The sequence below is a fragment of the Somniosus microcephalus genome, chromosome 8 (genome assembly GCF_052327205.1).
Source record: "Somniosus microcephalus isolate GS21.2 chromosome 8, FLI_Smic_1.0, whole genome shotgun sequence".
NCBI lineage: Eukaryota > Metazoa > Chordata > Chondrichthyes > Squaliformes > Somniosidae > Somniosus > Somniosus microcephalus.
This window is the reverse complement of record NC_140994.1, coordinates 1,658,020-1,676,683: the sequence shown is the minus strand read 5'-3', so window position 1 is coordinate 1,676,683 and position 18,664 is coordinate 1,658,020. Positions and strand designations below refer to the sequence as shown.

Sequence of the window (18,664 nt, the reverse complement as noted above, 5' to 3'; positions counted from 1 at the left end):
AAATTATAACGGGCAATAAGGAAATGGCAGAGACATGAAACAAATATCTTGTATCTGTCTTCATGGTAGAAGGCACAAGAAACATTCCAGAAATAATGGGGAACAAGGGTCCAGAGAGAATGAGAAACTTAAAGAAATCAGTATAAGTAAAGACATAGTACTAGATAAATAAATCGGACTAAGTGGCGACAAATCCCCTGGACCTGACAACCTGCATCCTAGGGCTTTAAAAGAGGGAGCTGCAGAGATAGTGGATGCACTGGGATTAATCTTCCAGAATTCCCTAGATTCTAGAACAGTCCCCAAGGATTGGAAGGTAGCAAACATAACCCCACTATTCAAGAAAGGAGGAAGAGAAAATCATGGGGAACTATAGGCCAGTTAGCCTGACATCAGTAGTAGGCAAAATGCTAGAATCTATTATTAGGGACGTGGTGACAGAGCACTTGGAAAATCATAATATGATTAGGCAGAATCAACATGGTTTTATGAAAGGGAAATCGTGTTTGACAAATCTGTTAGGAGTTTTTTGAAGATGTAACTACTGTAGTAGGATGGATAAGGGAGAACCAGTGGATGTAGTATATTTGGATTTTCAAAAAGCATTTGATAAGGTAACACACAAGAGGTTATTACACAAAATTAGGGACTCATGGTATTGGGGGTAATATATTAGCATGGATTGAGGATTGGTTAACGAGAAGAGAGAGTCGGAATAAACGGGACTTTTTCAGGTTGGCAAGCAGTAACTAGCGGGGTACCGCAAGAATCAGTGCTTGGGCCTCAGCTATTTACAATCTATATTAATGACTTAGATACATTACACTCAGTCCCTTCATCTAAGTTTGCTGATGTTACAAAGTTAGGTGGGAAAGTAACCTGTGACGAGGACGCAAAGAGGCTGCAGAGAGATATAGACAGGTTGACTGAGTGTATTCCATTTGCCATGTTCTTGCCCAATGTGGGGAAGTGTGAAGTTATCCACTTTGGTAGGAAAAACAAAAAAAGCAGAATATTTTTGAATGGTGAGAGACTGGGAAATGTTTGCACTCACAGGGACCTGGGTGTCCTTGGACCTGGGTGTCCTTGTACATAAATCACAGAAAGTTAACATGCAGGTACAGCAAGCAATTAGGAAAGCAAATGGTATGTTAGCTTTTCTTACAAAGGGATTAGAGTATAAGAGTAAAGATGTCTTACTGCAATTATATAGGGCCCTGGTGAGACCACACCTGGAGTACTGTGTACAGTTTTGGTCTCCTTACCTAAGGAAGGATATACTTGCCATAGAGGGAGTGCAACGAAGGTTCACCAGACTGGTTCCTGGGATGGAGGGATTGTCCTATGAGGAGAGATTGAGTAGACTGGGCCTATATTCCTTAGAGTTTAGAAGAATGAGAGGTGATCTAATTGAAACATATAAAATTCTTAAGAGGCTTGACGGGGTTAATGCTGGGAAAATGTTTCCCCTGGCTGGGGAATCTAGAACACAGGGTCACAGTCTCAAAATAAGGGGTCAGCCATTTAGGACTGAGGAGGAGACATGTCTTCACTCCGAGGGTTGTGAATCTTTGGAATTCTCTACCCCAGAGGGCTGTGGATGCTCAGTCATTGAGTATATTCAAGACAGAGGTTGATAAATTTTTGGTAACGAAGGGAATTAAGGGATATGGGGAGGTGGAGTTGAGGTAGAAGATCAGCCATGATCTTGTTGAATGGCGGAGCAGGCTCAAGGGGCTGAATGGCCTCTTCCTGTTCCTGTATGTGATCTTGGTGTGTGCAAAATCACTGCATCATTACCCACATAATAGTAACTGCACAATGCAATTCATTCGATTTGAAGTGCGTTGGGATGTGTTTGAAACTTGAAACGGTGCGACATAACTGCAAGAGCTTCCTTTTTCACATCACCACAGGCCATATCAGATTCACGGTGAAAGAATCGGTGCTGGCAAATGGCCTCCCGTGGCAGCACATTCGGAGAGTGTAACTGTACTTACATGTGTGCAGGCATTCTGTGATGGTGGTTGCATCAATGAAGTAACCTCCGCAGATGGGACACAGGATGTATGGATTCACGTCAGCCAGACAAATACTCTGCTGTAAAGAAAACAGATCCTCTCAGTGCTTCCCTCACAGCCTGGTAAATGATATTGCTGATATTAAAATTCCACTGCCCAGAGCATCTGCTGCTTAGCAAAAGCCTTGTGGTGCAGTACTTGTTCCCAGCTCTAGAGGCCATTCCAGCGCAGTCCTGAAGCATTTAATTTGCACCATGTGAACTGAGACAGTTACTCCTGGTTTGGAGAGCCAACCTACACTGGCTCTAGCAAAACCTGCTCTCACTTCCAGCAGTTCAAATCGCTCGGAAGTCTTGCTGATGTTATTACAGATGTGTAACAGCGTCAAAATACTCCGAAATATTTCATTCATTATCCCTGGACGGGACATCATTTGCTTCATAAAATTTCCCATTTTACCCGCCTTGCTGCCATCATTGAAGACACGCCCCTCGATCAACAGTGGACTTCTAAATATGAAAGGCAGAAAACTGCACTGATACCGTGATCTGGGTGAGCTCCACCCCCACGTCCGAGGGGTTGCACCTCTGCAGATGTGCTCCTTGGAGACCCCAGGCACTCTCCTGTCCCCAGTGACTCTCTCATCACTCTCCTGGTCAACGTTAGAACATACGGAGCGCTACTCATCCGTTGTTATATTCAGAGTGTGATTGTCCCCGATTATTGTCTGGTGTCTGTCCACACTTCCAAGCAGCCTGTCCCATTATAAATTCCAGTTAACATTTATAATGGAAATGACCCATGTAAACTGGTCATGCTGTAATTACACCATCTCACCAATAGAGGTACTGCAGCACCACCACTGGTGGGAGGATGTAATTAGTGTTATAACTTTACACAGACAATTCCCATTGTGCGTCAGCCAGTGGCTCAGTGGGCAGCACCCTCGCCTGAGTCAGAAGGTCGTGGGTTCAAGTCCCACTCCAGAGACTTGAGCACAAAAATCTAGGCTGACACTCCAGTGCAGTACTGAGGGAGCGCTGCACTGTTGGAGGTGCCGTCTTTCAGATGAGACGTTAAACCGAGGCCCCGTCTGCTCTCTCAGGTGGACGTAAAAGATCCCATGGCACTATTTCGAAGAAAGGCAGGGAAGATATCCTGGCCAATATTTATCCCTCAATCAACATCACTAAAACAGATTATCTGGTCATTATCACATTGCGGTTTGTGGGAGCTTCCTGTGCACAAATTGGCTGCCGCGTTTCCTACATTACAGCAAGTAACTACACTTCAAAAGTACCTCATTGGCTGTAAAGCGCTTTGGGATGTTCGGTGGTTGTGAAAGGCGCTATAGAAATGCAAGTTTTTCTCTTTTAATACAGGACTCAAAAGACCATCAGGTCAGGCCCATATCAGATCCCATGACACCTAATACCCTCCATCAAAGGTTTCACCAGGCACTTACCCACCTCTCTCTCAAATTTACTGATACAGCACGGGTTAGATACAGAGTAAAGCTCCCTCTACACTGTCCCATCAAACACTCCCAGGGCGGGTACAGCATGGGTTAGATACAGAGTAAAGCTCCCTCTACACTGTCCCATCAAACACTCCCAGGGCAGGTGCAGCATGGGTTAGATACAGAGTAAAGCTCCCTCTACACTGTCCCATCAAACACTCCCAGGGCAGGTACAGCACGGGTTAGATACAGAGTAAAGCTCCCTCTACACTGTCCCATCAAACACTCCCAGGGCGGGTACAGCATGGGTTAAATACAGAGTAAAGCTCCCTCTACACTGTCCCATCAAACACTCCCAGGGCAGGTGCAGCATGGGTTAGATACAGAGTAAAGCTCCCTCTACACTGTCCCATCAAACACTCCCAGGCAGGTACAGCACAGGTTAGATACAGAGTAAAGCTCCCTCTACACTGTCCCATCAAACACTCCCAGGGCAGGTACAGCACGGGGTTAGATACAGAGTAAAGCTCCCTCTACACTGTCCCATCAAACACTCCCAGGGCAGGTACAGCACGGGTTAGATACAGAGTAAAGCTCCCTCTACACTGTCCCATCAAACACTCCCAGGGCAGGTAGAGCATGGGTTAGATACAGAGTAAAGCTCCCTCTACACTGTCCCATCAAACACTCCCAGGGCAGGTACAGCACGGGTTAGATACAGAGTAAAGCTCCCTCTACACTGTCCCATCAAACACTCCAGGGCAGGTACAGCACGGGTTAGATAGAGTAAAGCTCCCTCTACACTGTCCCATCAAGCACTCCCAGGACAGGTACAGCACGGGTTAGATACAGAGTAAAGCTCCCTCTACACTGTCCCATCAAACACTCCCAGGGCAGGTACAGCACGGGTTAGATACAGAGTAAAGCTCCCTCTACACTGTCCCATCAAACACTCCCAGGGCAGGGACAGCACGGGTTAGATACAGAGTAAAGCTCCCTCTACCTAGATGAAGGGACCGAGTGTAATGTATCCAAGTTTGCTGATGATACAAAGCTAGGTGGGACAGTAAGCTGTGAGGAGAACAGAGTCTGCAAAGGGATATAGATAGACCGAGTGAGTGGGCAGTAAGGTGGCAGATGGAGTATAATGTAGGGAAATGTAAGGTTATTCACTTTGGTAGGAAGAATAGAAAAACAGAATATTTGTTAAATGGTGAGAAACTTTCAAATGTTGGTGTTCAGCGAGATTTGGGTGTCCTCGTGCAAGAAACACAGAAAGCTAGCATACAGGTACAGCAAGCAATAAGGAAGGCAAATGGCATGTTGGCCTTTATTGCAAGGGGGTTGGAGTATAAGAGTAAGGAAGTCTTGTTACAATTGTACAGGGCCTTGGTGAGACCACACCTGGAGTACTGGGCACAGTTTTGGTCTCCTTACCTAAGGGAGGATATACTTGCTTTGGAGGCGGTGCAGCGAAGGTTCACTAGAGTGATTCCTGGGATGAGAGGGCTGTCTTATGATGAGAGATTGTGTAGATTGGGCCGATACTCTGGAGTTTAGAAGAATGAGAGGTGATCTCATTGAAACATACAAGATTCTGAAGGGAATTGACAGGGTAGATGCCGAGAGGTTGTTTCCCCCTGGCTGGAGAGTCTAGAACTAGGGGGCATAGTCTCAGGATAAGGGGTCGGCCATTTAAGACCGAAATGAGGAGGAATTTCTTCACTCGGAGGGTTGTGAATCTTTGGAATTCTCTGCCCCAGAGGGCTGTGGAGGCTGAATCTTTGAGTATATTCAAGGCTGAGATCGACAGATTTTTGGACTCTAGGGGAATCAAGGGCTATGGAGTTCGGGCGGGAAAGTGGAGTTGAGGTCGACGATCGGCCATGATCTTATTGGTGGAGCAGGCGCGAGGGGCCAAATGGCCGACTCTTGCTCTTACTACTTATGTTCTACACTGTCCCAACAAAGACACCCAGGGCAGATACAGCACTGTTTAGATAAAGAGTAAAGCTCCCTCTACTGTCCCATCAAACACTCCCAGGGCAAATGCAGCACAGGTTAGGTACATGTGGTAAATAAGGTTGGCGAGCTGCAGGTACAAATAGCTACATGGGAATATGATGTCGTGGCGATAACGGAGACGTGGCTCAAAAAATGACAGAATTGGGTACTAAATATAACGTAAGAAATAGGCGCAGGAGTCGGCCATTTGGCCCCTCGAGCCTGCTCCGCCATTCAGTAAGATCATGGCTGATCTTCTACCTCAACTCCACTTTCCTGCACTATCCCCATATACCTTGATTCTGTTAATATTCCTGGATATAAGGTGTTCAGGAAAGAAATGGAAGGAAAGAAAGGAGGTGGAGTGGCAGTATTGATTAAGGAGAATATTACAGTGCTCGAAAGAGAGGATGACCTGGTGGGGTCAAGGACAGAATCTATTTGGTTAGAGTTGAGAAACAATAGAGGTGCCATTACACTACTAGGTGTATTCTGTAGACCAACAGCTAGTGGGAAGGATATAGAGGAGCAAATTTGCAGGGAAATTACAGAGAGGTGCAAGAACTATAGTGTAGTGATAATGGGGGACTTCAACTATCCTAATATAGACTGGGATAGTAATAGTGTAAAGGGCAGAGAGGGGGAAGAATTTCTGAAGTGTGTTCAGGAGAACTTTCTTGATCAGTACGTTTCCGGATTAACGAGGAAGGAGGCATTGCTGGATCTGGTTCTGGGGAATGAGGTGGGTCAAGTGGAGCAAGTGTCAGTAGAGGAACATCTAGGGAACAATGATCATACTATCATAAGGTTCAGATTAGCTATGGAAAAGGACAGGGAGCAATCTAAAGTAAAAATACTTAATTGCAGGAAGGCCAATTTCAGTGGGTTGAGAATCGATCTGGCTCGGGTAAATTGGAATCAAAGATTGGCAGACAAAACTGTAATCAAACAATGGGCTGCCTTTAAAAAGGAGATGGTTCGGGTGCAGTCGAGGTACATTCCCATGAGAGGGAAAGGTAAGGCAACCAAAATCAGAGCTTCCTGGATGACAAAAGAGATAGAGAGTGAGATGAAGCACAAAAAGGGGGTGTATGACAGATGTCAGGTTGAGAATACAAGTGAGAACCAGGCTGAATATAGAAAGTTCTGAGGGGAAGTGAAAAATATAGAAACATAGAAGATAGGAGCAGGAGTAGGCCATTCAATGCGGTCATGGCTGATCATCCAAATTCAGTACCCGGTCCGTGCTTTCTCTCCATATCCCTTGATCCCTTTAGCCTTAAGAAATATATCCAACTCTTTCTTGAATATATTTAATGAATGAATTGGCCTCTGCTGCCTTCTGTGGTAGAGAATTCCACAGGTTCACCACTCTCTGGGTGAAGAAATTCCTCCTCATTTCTGTCCTAAATGGCTTACCCCCTTATCCTTAGACTATGACCCCTGGTTCTGGACTCCCCGGCCATCGAGAACATCCTTCCTGCATCTAGTCTATCCAGTCCTGTCAGAATTTTAAAAGTTTCAATGAGATCCCCTCTCATTCTTCTAAACTCCAGCGAGTATAAGCCCAATCGACCCAATCTCTCCTCATACGTCATTCCTGCCATCCCAGGTATCAGCCTGGTGAATCTTCGCTGAACTCCTTCCATGGCAAGAACATCCTTCCTCAGATAAGGCGATCAAAACTGCACACAATACTCAAGATGCGGAATAACAACAGAAAATGCTGGAAAAACTCAGCAGGTCAGGCAACATCCGTGGAGAGAAATTTGAGTTGACGTTTCGGGTCGAACCCTTCTTCAAAACTGGAAAGAAAAGAAACTAGATCGAAGGCAGGGCTGCGATCGGACAAAAGAATAAAAGAAACAAAAGAAGTAAAAGAGATTAGAAGCTAGACGAGATGGTAATAGGCTGAGATTAGGTGTAAAGTGTACTGGCAGGGCAAAAGATAGCTGCCAGGTGTGAGAGAGATACAAAAGGAAAGGGGGGGGGGGGGGGGGGGAAAGGAGTGGAACAATTACAAGAGAAAATGAAATGGGGGCCGAGCTTATGATCTGAAATTGTTGAACTCAATATTGAGTCCGGAAGGCTGCAGAGTGTCTAATCGGAAGATGAGGTGCTGTTCCTCGAGTTTACGTTGAGCTTCCGTGGAACAATACAAGAGGCCAAGGACGGTGAGGTCCGAGTGGGAATGGAGCGGTGAATTAAAATGACAGGCGACCGGAAGCTTGGGGTCACCCTTACGGACTGAACGGAGGTGTTCCACAAAGCGGTCACCCAATCTGCGTTTGGTCTCCCCAATGTAGAGGAGACCGCATCGTGAGCAGCGAATACAGTATACTAGATTGCAAGAAGTACAAGTAAATCGCTGTTTCACCTGGAAGGGGTGTTTGGGGCCCTGGACAGTGGGAAGGGGGGAGGTATAGGGGCAGGTGTTACATCTCCTCCGCTTGCACGGGAAGGTGCCAGGCGAAGGGGAAGGGCTGTTTGGGGTGATAGAGGAGTGGACTAGGGTGTCTCGGAGGGAGCGGTCCCTGCGGAATGCTGAAAGGGGAGGGGAGGGGAAGATACGTTTGGTGGTGGGATCACTTTGGAGGTAGCGGAAATGCCGGAGGATGATCCGTTGAATGTGGAGGCTGGTGGGGTGAAAGGTGAGGACAAGGGGAACCCTATCATGGTTCCGGGAGGGAGGGGCAGGGGTGAGGGCAGAAGTGCGGGAGATAGAACGGACACGGTCGAGGGCAGTGTCAACCACGGTAGAGGGGAATCCTCGGTTGCGGAAAAAGGAAGACATGTCTGAAGCACTGGTGTGGAAGGTGGCATCGTCGGAGCAGATACGGCGGAGACGGAGAAACTGGGAGAATGGAATAGAGTCCTTACAGGAAGCGGGGTGGGAGGTAGTGTAGTCCAGGTAGCTGTGGGAGTCAGTGGGCTTGTAGTGAATATTGGTTGATAACCTATCCCCAGAGATGGAGACGGAGAAGTCGAGGAAGGGAAGGGAAGAGTCAGAGATGGACCATGTGAAGGCGAGGGAAGGGTGGAAATTGGAGGCAAAGTGAATGAAATTGTCAAGTTCGGGGCGAGAGCAGGAAACGGCACCGATACAGTCATCACTGTATCGGAAAAAGAGGTGAGGGTGGGGACCCGAGTAGGACTGGAACAAAGATTGTTCCACATAGCCCACGAAAATGCAGGCATAGCTCGGACCCATGCGGGTACCCATGGCAACAACTTTGATTTGGAGGAAATGAGTGGAGTTAAAGGAGAAGTTGTTCAATGTGAGAACAAGTTCAGCCAGGCGGAGGAGGGTCGTGGTGGATGGGGACTGGTCGGGCCTCTGTTCAAGGAAGAAGCGGAGCGCCCTCAGGCCATCCGGGTGGGGGATGGAGGTGTGATGTGGCTCAAGATGCGGTCTCACCAAGGCCCTGTACAACTGCAGCAAGACATCTTTGTTCCTGTACTCAAACCCTCTCGCTACGAAGGCCAAAGGAAATAAGAGGGGCAAAGAGGGAGTGTGAGAATAAACATAGGGACATAGAAGATAGGAGCCGGAGTAGGCCATTCGGCCCCTCGCGCCTGCTCCGCCATTCAATGAGATTGGCAGCTAACATAAAATGGAATCCAAAAGTCTTCTATAGGCATATAAATAATAAAGGGGTAGCAAGAGGAGGGGTGGGGCCGATTAGGGACCAAAATGTAGACCTACACATGGGAGGCAGAGGGCATGACTGAGGTACTGTGAAAGAGGAGGTAGCGGAGATACTGTATGGGATAAAAATTGATAGAGGTACTGGTTGTACTTAATGTAAATAAGTCACCAGGACTGATGGGATGCATCCGAGAATGCTGAGGGAAGTAAAAATGGAAATTGCGGAGGTTATGGCCATAATCTTCCAATCCTCCTTAGATACGAGGGTAGTGCCAGAGGACTGGAGAATTGCAAATGTTATACCCTTGTTCAAAAAAGGATGCAAGGATAAACCCAGCAACTACAGGCCAGTCAGTTTAACCTCAGTAGTGTGGAAGCTTTTAGAAACGATAATCCGGGACAAAATTAACAGTCACTTGGACAAGTGTGGATTAATTAAGGAAAGCCAGCACGGATTTGTTAAAGGCAAATTGTGTTTAACTAACTTGATTGAGTTTTTTTGATGAGGTTACAGAGGGTTGAGGAGGGAAATGCGGTTGACGTGGTGTACATGGACTTCCAAAGGACTCTTGGTAAAGTGCCACAAAGTTGAAGCCCATGGAATAAAAGGGACAGTGGCAGCATGGATACAAAATTGGCTAAGTGACAAGAAACAGAGAGTAGTGGTGAACGGTTGTTTTTCGGACTGGAGGAAGGTACACAGTGGTGTTCCCCAGGGGTCGGTACTCGGACCACTGTTTTTCTTGATATGTATTAATGACTTGGACTTGGGTGTACAGGGCACAATTTCAAAATTTGCAGATGACACAAAACTTGGAAGTATAGTGAACAGTGAGGAGGAGAGCGATAGACTTCAAGAAGACAGAGACAGGCTGGTGAAATGGGCGGACACGTGGCAGATGAAATTTAACGCAGAAAAGTGTGAAGTAATACATTTTGGTAGGAAGAACGAGGAGAGGTAATATAAACTAAAGGGTACAATCCTAAAGGGCCTGCAGGAACAGAGAGACCTGGGGTATATGTGCACAAATCGTTGAAGGTGGCAGGGTAGGTTGAGATAGCAGTTAAAAAAGCATACAGGATCTTGGGCTTCATAAATAGAGGCATAGAGTTCAAAAGCAAGGAAGTTATGATGAACCTTTATAAAACACTAATTCAGCCTCAACTGGAGTATTGTATCCAATTCTGGACACTGCACTTTAGGAAGGATGTGAAGGCCTTAGAGGGTGCAGAAAAGATTTACAAGAATGATTCCAGGGAGGAGGGACTTCAGTTACTGGAGAAGCTGGGGTTGTTCTCCTTAGAGCAGAGAAGGCTGAGAGGAGATTTGATAAAGGTGTTCAAAATCATGAGGGGTTTGGACAGAGAGAAACTGTTCCCGTTGGCGGAAGGGTCGAGAGTCAAAGGACACAGATTTAAGGCAATTGGCAGAAGAACCAAAGGTGATGTGAGGAAAAACTTTTTTTATGCAGCGAGTGGTTATGATCTGGAATGCACTGCCTGAAAGGGTGGTGGAGGCAGATTCAATCGTGGTTTTCAAAAGGGAGCTGGATAAGTATCTGAAGGAAAAACATTAGCAGGGCTGCGGGGAAAGGGCGGGGGAGTGGGATTAACTGAAGCGCCCTTGCAGAGAGCCGGCACGGGCTGGACGGGCCGAATGGCCTCCTCCTGGGCTGTAATTCTGCCTCACTTTACCTCCTCTTGCCCCGCTACTCCCTCAGAGGACTCGACCTCCTCCTCCTCCTGCCAGGACTCCGGCTCGCTGTTCGTGGCCGAGCTGCTGCGGTTGTCCGGCCCCGGGAATCGGCCCAACTCCATCGCCAGCTCCCTCTCCTCGTCCTCCTCCCCGGACCCGGCCATCGCTTCGCGCCGGCACCAGGGCCAGGCAGGCCGCCTGCGCGCGCCTCCGGCCTGCTGGGAACTGGAGTTCTCGCGGGACAGGCGGACTGCAACCCCCCAGACTCGGCACTGCGCCTGCGCGCGCCTCCGGCCTGCTGGGAGCTGGAGTTCTCGCGGGCCCGACGGACAACAACATCCAGCAACCCCGGGACTCGGCCCTGCTGCGTGCAGACTCCCGGCATCGCCTCCTGCTCGGAGCAATGTGTGGGTTTAATGCTGAAGCCTGAGGCAGCTTTGCCCCCGACATGATATGGGCACAGCCCCAGGCCACAGCTGACTGCACGCCTGCTGTACCCCTGCCTCCCGCACCAATTCAATCACGCTCTCGCTCCTCCGGCAGCACCGAAATGGCCCCAAACAACGTCATGAGCGACATCCTCTGTGACCGTGGATTATCCCTTTATCCTCCTCAACCTCTCTGCAGCCTCTGACCGGTCGACCACACCATCCTGCTACAACACCGCTCTTTCATTGTCCAGCTGCATGGGACTGCCATTACTTCGCTCCACCGTTACCTTCTCTGCTCAGCGAGGTATCAAACTCAGCTAACGGAAACGAAAGCTGCTATCAGTACCGTAAATCCCCGTGTTCAGAGGCAGAGGTCCATTAATGGCTGCGTAGGGCCTTTGAAGAAATCTTCATGGCTCCCAACAATAACAGCCCTATAACCCTCCGAGATCTCTGCGCTCCTCCAATTCTGCCCCCCCTTCCTTTGCTCCACCATTGATGGATGTGCCTTCAGCTGCCTGGGCACTAATGGCTGGAATGTCCTCCCTAAATCTCTCCCTATCGCCCACCCCTTTAAGCCACTCCTTAGAACCTACCTGTTTAATCAAGCTTTTGTTCATCTGTCCTACTATCTCCTTATATGGCGTAGTGTCAATTTTTGTCTGATTACGCTCCTAGAGCACCTTGGGATGTTTTACTACGTTAAATCGCTATATAAATGCAATTTGTTGTTTTTGTCGTCCGACTACGATGAAGCACTTTATTTATTGTAAAATTTAGTATCAATCCTGACAATTGCAGATACTGCACTATCAATAAACAGAGTTGTGTAATTAAACAGGTACAACTGATCCACATTTATCAAAAAGTTTATTCTGTAACAAATACAAAATATTTTAAAACCATTTGTTACTGCAATCTAGATAGTGGAAACCACACCATATCTAAAACACATATACCCATGACAGTAATCACCAAAAGTCAGTACATGACCAACAGGAGGGTGGAGGCAACAGGGAAACCAGCCATTTTTGAGAAGGAATTGGTTGGTTAAATTATCTGGGGAAAGTTGGTTCCAGTTTGGTGTAAGCTCCTTGAAGCTGATAGACGAGGTACACTTGGTGCCATGTACTAATGCAACCTAATTACCCAGGTCAATTGGAGAAATTAAAACCCAGTTTCACAAAATGAAAAATACTCCACCATTGACATCAGAAACTCAAGTCTGATGTCCCATACATCACATCAATCCTACAAGATTCGGGAAACAACTCCTTCCCAAAATGTCCAAGATAGACCCGAATGCTGGGTCTGTACTTGAACTGCGCGAGTACGAAAGAGATTTTTCCTTCGGATGCTCTGGGAGTTGTTTCCTCAGGGAATCTTCAAAGAATCAGGTTGATGGTCTGCTGCTTTTGAATGGAAGAGCCAGTGGGTGAGATTGAAATACTCATCCTGTTACCTGCACTCTCACAAATGGCTCTGTGGATCAGTGCCTCTTACACAAGTGTGTCCTGTTGGAGTAAATTCTTTCATGCTTGAACAGTTGTGGGTCGTGCAGGAACAGGCCGTGTCCTTCTAGAACCGTATTTAACTATTTGTCCATTCACCACTTCAGTACCCTGGATAGGATATGCTGTGGTCTCACCCAATTGTATGACGAACGTAGTGAATCTACTGAGATATTTATTTGTACTTTCTCTCCACTTGTCTCTGTAATAACTGGGATATCCCGCTCCCCCCACAATGAATGGCCAAGCTTCCTGAGCTTAAGGGTTTAATGCACTTGTCCCAGATTTTAGGGAGTCAAGCCATAAGTTGCAGGGTACCACCACTCACTGGAGACTTTCCAAATTGCTATTTCTAGATACATCAGCTTCTCAATTACACCTGAATTATGCACTTGTTCCTGCCCTCACTGACACTGGAAGACTATTTACTTTCTACCCCTCTGATACAGGACTTCTGTCTGCCTTTGACTAAAACTTTACATCCGTTAATCTCGTCAGCACCTGCCCAGTGTGAGGCATGGAACCGTGGAATTTGATTAGCCCCAGCCCCTGCTTTACAGAGGTCCAGTTCAGGATCCTGCAAGTATATGGCTGGAACACATTCTTCTCCAATTTCTGTCAGAAAGGTTGTGTTGATGTTGACCTTTTCCACATTTTTTGGATTGTCTCCCAAGCCCAGGCTTAATGCCTTCTCCTGTCAAATCAGTCCATATCATTATTGATACCTCAATCACCCTCAGCCTCCGACACTGTTTATTAGGACCTCTCTCGGTCTCAGTATAGGCAACCTAAAATGAATGGTCACAATGATGGTTTGTTTTATGCCGAGCATTCTGGTCACGTCGATCCAGGTGGGCGTGACTTCACGGTCTGCTCGGGTTCTGCTGGCCTGGAAAGTAGCCCAGTCAGAGACAATAGTGTTTATATTTTGGTTGCAGCATGATAAATTTCTCTCTTCTAACACAATACCATCAGAGCTTTCAGCCTCCTCACCCGAGTAGGGTTGGACCTGTGCCCATCTAACTCCAAGTTCCCAGTGTCTTGCTGCCGTGTTGGGGACATGTGGCTTCCTTTCTTTACCTCTCCAGGTGTCACGAGGTCATGCTGTTCACCAAAGTGGGGGAAAAGCCCAGTTCCGACAATACAACAGACCCACTGATGGGAAGCATTGTTGCCACAGGCTGAATAAGGGAAGCAACTTCAGAAATCCCTGTGGTGACTTATTCACATCAGTGCGATATGTGGAGCCAGTTCACGATGGTTTCGGAAGGAGTGCCACTGTTGAGATCCATCTGATTGGTGTTATTTGGTATTTCCTCTTCGATTCCCACCTTCATGCTTTTGCTAAAGCTGTAATTCTCTGGCTTTTAACACGTGGACTTGCTGTTGGATGAAATTTGTCCTGGATGTCATCTAATTGCACAATAACCAATTCACTTGTCCCTTCAAAGAAAAGATACCTCAGCAGGTAAGCAACATCACAAGCAGCAGGCTGGAGCATTCAGAGTCAGGGGGAGGGGAGCAAGCACACAAACAACCTTGGAGATGGGTCTCAAGGAAACCAACAAAGAAGGGTGCGTGGAGACTCCCCCACACCTGATGCTCAGAAGTTCCGCCTATACATCTAGGTTAGTAAGAAACTGTAGCCAGAAGACAATGACTGACGGTCACAGAACAGTCCTGTTGGGAATGTTAGAGGGAAGTGATCAGCTCGAGAAGTGATCAGCTGCTCGCCACTCTGCCTACAGTAAGTGATACCTTCTCGGTGAAAGGGTTTATATTCTGTGGGGTACAGGTAGATTTTCATGGATGTAGCTCATGGTGCCTTGCTCTGCGAAGTCACACACCGCCTGTCCCTCCCCACGTAGCAGCCACTTGGTGGTCAGCAGCCCCTCCAATCCCACCGGCCCACGGGCGTGGATACGCGCAGTACTGATTCCAACCTCTGCACCTGAAATACAAAAAAAAAATCAGCTTTGCACAAGAGACTGATGTCTTCCCACTTAGAATGATGTAAAATGCAGCTCCCCTGATGGCTCAGGCAGTGAGTAGCTATACCCATCCGCTGCAGGCCTACACTCAGCTGGACTCAGCAGGAGCTTTACAATTGGCTTCCTGATCGCTACCCAATGTCCCCTGCTCAAAGTGCGTGTGGGGACAGGAACACACTCAATTGTGATGGCCCTCATGGTAAAATAACCAGAGGACACTCACGAGGAAGGAGCAGGTACCAGAGGGTGCTCAGCAACTGGAAGCAGAGCCCAGCAAGGAGTCTACTCCTTCAGAAGAGAAAACTGGTGGAGAAAGGCTATCTGGGCCTTCTCTTTATAGTCCAGTGATTACATTGTTGTGTTAATTTACACTAAAAATACGACTGAAGGACAGTCTTTTTCCAAGATTCCTGTATAAATATTGACAGATTTAAAGCACTGATTTAAAAAAACACATTGGTCATTCAACAGGATGAGTGGGAGAACAAGATCCAGATGTAGCAGTTGTCCAAATGTGTCTGCAGTGCATGGCGGAAGTGACAAAAGCAACTAAAGGCTCTTACACTGGTGCAGGAGTGCTGAGAGAGAGAGAGAGAGAGAGAGAGAGAGCGCGCGGCCACTCCCGAGCTAAGCTCTCCTCTTGATCAGGAGGAGGATGGCACGCAGTGCTGCCCCTCACACCCACTCTTTGGACACAGGTACGGTCGTGTCCCACATAGCACCAGGCAGGGAGTTTGCAGAGAAGCGTGCATTCTGAATGCAAAACCACCTTAAAATGTCACGGTGGTGTAGTGGTTCTGTTACTGGGCTAATAATCCAGAGAACATGACTTCAAATCTCACCACATGCCGTTTTTAGAATTTGAATTCAGTTTTTTTTTTAAATCTAGAAATAAAAAGCTGGTCTCAGTAAAAGTGACCATGAAGCCATCAGATTGTCATAAAAACCCAACTGGTTCACTGATCTCCCTTAGGGAAGGAAACCTGCTGTCCTCACCCGATCTAGCCCATAGATTCTATGAATCTATATGTGACTCCAGTCCTGAGTCTTAACTCTGAAGTGGCCCAGCAAACCACTCAGTCAAGGCAACTGGGGATGGGCAATACATTCTGTCCTTGCCAGCGACAGCCACATCCCAAGAATGAGAACCCCATGAAGTGAGGCGAACACCAGGGCACTGCCCAGACCTACAAAAAGGAGATGCTGAAGCACTGCAACGAGCCAGGGAAGGGCAGCACAGATGGTTGCAGGTATATTAGCCATTGAGCTGTGAAGACAGGCTGTGGAAACACAATCTACTCTCGAGGGAGGGATAGCATGGGACTGCTGAAAGGAGGACACGGAATTCTCCTGGAATCCTGGTCAACATTCCTCCTTCAACCAACACCTCCAAAAACCACATCAATTGGTCATTTATGTCACTGCTGTTTGTGGGATATTGCTGTGAGCAAATGGCTGCCACTTTTGGGACACAACCCAAGTATGGATGTCAGAAAGAAAGACTTGCATTTACACCACACGCCTCTCAAACATCCCAAAGCACTTCACATACCACAAACAACATTGTGCAGTTACTGTTATACGGGAAAATGCGGCAGTGATTTTATGCACAGTGAGATCCCACAAGCAGCAGTGAGATAAATGATCAGTAAACCTATTTTTATTGGTGTTGAGAGGAGGAATGCTCTCGAGAACATCTGAAGAACTCCCTTCTCGTGGATCTTTAGCATTCACCTAACCACTGGAATGGGCATACGGGGGGCCTTGCTTTAAAGGTAGGTTATGCAGCACTCAGTACTGCTCTGGAACCTCAGCCTAGATTCCGTGCTCAAGTCCCGAAGTGGGGCTTGAACCCATAACTTGCTAACTCACAGAAGAGAGTGAAACCAACTTAGGATGAATCTTTACTTCCTCATACAGCCTGAAGTTCCAAACATAAATCTACGTTATCTCTGTATGTGATTTACCAAGTCCAAACCGGTATCCATCGGAGAACCGAGTGCTTGCATTCCAGAAGACACAGGCACTGTCAACATGCTGCATGAAGTATTCAGCCGTCTCCTCTAAAAACAGAATAAACTTTCAATCACAAGTTTAGCTCAGTTCAAAGTCAGCATAACAATGTAAGCTTGTCCAAATCTGGTTCCAGCTAGGAAATGTTTCATTACTAACTGCATTTCTTCTTCATTCTTTGAACGCAATTCAGCGCTACATACAAGTGAATGCTTTACTATTAAATACAGGAAAACCACTTGGAACCCAGTCACTAAGAGTTTGATGCATACATGAGCCACCTGGTCTTAAACATTGATTTGAATAACTCAGCCTGAAGTTTGTTCCGAGCGGGGGTGTTGGCGATGTGGGTGGGGCCGTCAGGTTGAGACCCGTTGTCGGGATGGAGGAGTCGACACCCTTGGTGTTGGGCCTGCTTTCCTCCTCGAACTGTCGGTCCTGCCCGGTTTTATCGGCTTCTCCTGTTGTAATGTTCGATCTGATTTATAGGGTTCCCACCCCTCTCTTCATCCCTGCACCAAAGTCACCCAACTCCTGCTTTCCTTTGGAGCAGGTGACAGAGCATTCCATACTTACTCCCTCTCATGTATTTTTAAAATCGCTGCCTCTACTTTGTTCTGATTCTATTAAAGTGGTTGTTTATTTTTCAGTTCTGATGAAAGGCTGTGCACCCGGAACAGTGACCATCAGTTCTCTCCATGGAAGCTCAGAGACGTGCTGCGTGCTTTATCATTCTCTGTTTTGAGTTTCAGGTTTCCAGTGTTTGCTAGTTTAGTAAACAGAAAATACTCAGCAGGTCAGGCAGCATCCGTGGAGAGAGAACGAGAGTTTCAGATGCTGCCCGACCTGCTGAGTATTTCCAGCACTTTCTCTTTATAGTTCAGATTTCCAGCATCCACAGGATTTTGCCGTTTGGTGTTTGGCTCGAGGAATAGAGCAATATTCGAATAAAGTGACGCCACCTACCGTTCTCTGTAACAATGGCATCGGTGTGGGAGCTGCCGTATTTGTGAATGTGTCTGACTGCATCCTGTACACTGTCTACAACCTCAATGCAGCACTCCAGATCCCCGTACTCTGTGCGGAGGGACTTCACTTCCGAGGGGCTGAATGTCAGGTACGATGCAAACCTGGGCCCAGCGTGGATTTTCACCTGGAAATACAAAGCATCGCCATTCACTGGACACTGGGACACAATTCCAAACTTGTGGGTCTCTTGCAACACAAATCTGGAGAGAAGGGAGAAAAGTTTCCTGCACAATGGCATAAAGTACAGCAAGTTCAGGGCTGGTAACGCAGGCCAGGATTTGCCCCCTCAATATCTGCCCCCTTCCCTCCCGCTCATGACGCAGACAGTCAACGCGATACAGATCCACGAGTGGCTGCACCCATCCCATAACTTACCCAAGAGGCAATTCTTCAGCTGGAACCTGAATGCAGGCTGTCTGGCCATCAAGGGCATCACAGCTGAGCCCAGTCCTGTCCTCACTGACTATCCACATGGATCAGGTGCTGGGAGTGCTTGATGCAGACACTGGGTGCCTGAAAATGGAAAGAGTTCCATTCCCCAGCACCAACACCCCTCACCTCCATGAGCACTAAAAGGCACTGCATTCCTTGCAGTCTTTGCGAGATGGACATTTCCCCAGCCCCGAGGAGTTTTAGTAAACCCCATCTAATATATATAATGGTTTACAATGATATCCTTACCAGTTCTATTCTCAGCATGTCAATTATCTGGTCAAAGAAGGGCGTCCTCAGCAGATCTCTGTGGACCAACAGTGTCTCCAGAGCGTTACATGCTGCCGGGTAGTCACATTTGGAATCTCGAACTGGAATCAGAAATGGGTTTTATTAAACATTCGATATCCGGCTGTGACCAGTTAGTT

General features: G+C 47.3%; 2 protein-coding genes across 15 annotated transcripts in view; both read right to left on the bottom strand.

Annotated features, from left to right (window-relative positions):
* The window catches only part of LOC147113236 (polycomb group RING finger protein 6-like), a 210,386-nt gene extending 198,374 nt beyond the window's left edge, over positions 1-12,012 (bottom strand). For 2 of the 7 annotated variants that reach the window (XR_015079170.1, XM_085994106.1), the window contains exons 1-2: positions 10,829-11,097; positions 2,001-2,100 (exon numbers count right to left, since the gene is read on the bottom strand). Coding sequence is in view for 5 of the 7 variants with exons in the window: in XM_085994106.1 (XP_085850232.1) it covers positions 2,001-2,100; positions 10,829-10,993 (265 nt within the window). In the remaining 2 variants the exon portion in view is untranslated. Of the gene's footprint in view, positions 1-2,000; positions 2,101-10,828 lie in introns of all 7 variants that reach the window. The other 5 variants (XM_085994102.1, XM_085994104.1, XR_015079171.1 and 2 more) reach the window with 4 other exon arrangements.
* A 101-nt stretch (positions 12,013-12,113) lies between these two features.
* Positions 12,114-18,664, bottom strand: part of aldh18a1 (aldehyde dehydrogenase 18 family, member A1) — a 63,288-nt gene continuing 56,737 nt past the window's right edge. For all 8 annotated transcript variants that reach the window (XM_085994098.1, XM_085994099.1, XM_085994100.1 and 5 more), the window contains 4 exons: positions 18,486-18,607; positions 17,742-17,928; positions 16,730-16,825; positions 12,114-14,722 (listed from right to left, as the gene is read on the bottom strand). In XM_085994098.1, the coding sequence (XP_085850224.1) occupies positions 14,547-14,722; positions 16,730-16,825; positions 17,742-17,928; positions 18,486-18,607 (581 nt within the window). In that variant the 3' untranslated portion in view covers positions 12,114-14,546. The remainder of the gene's footprint in view (positions 14,723-16,729; positions 16,826-17,741; positions 17,929-18,485; positions 18,608-18,664) is intronic.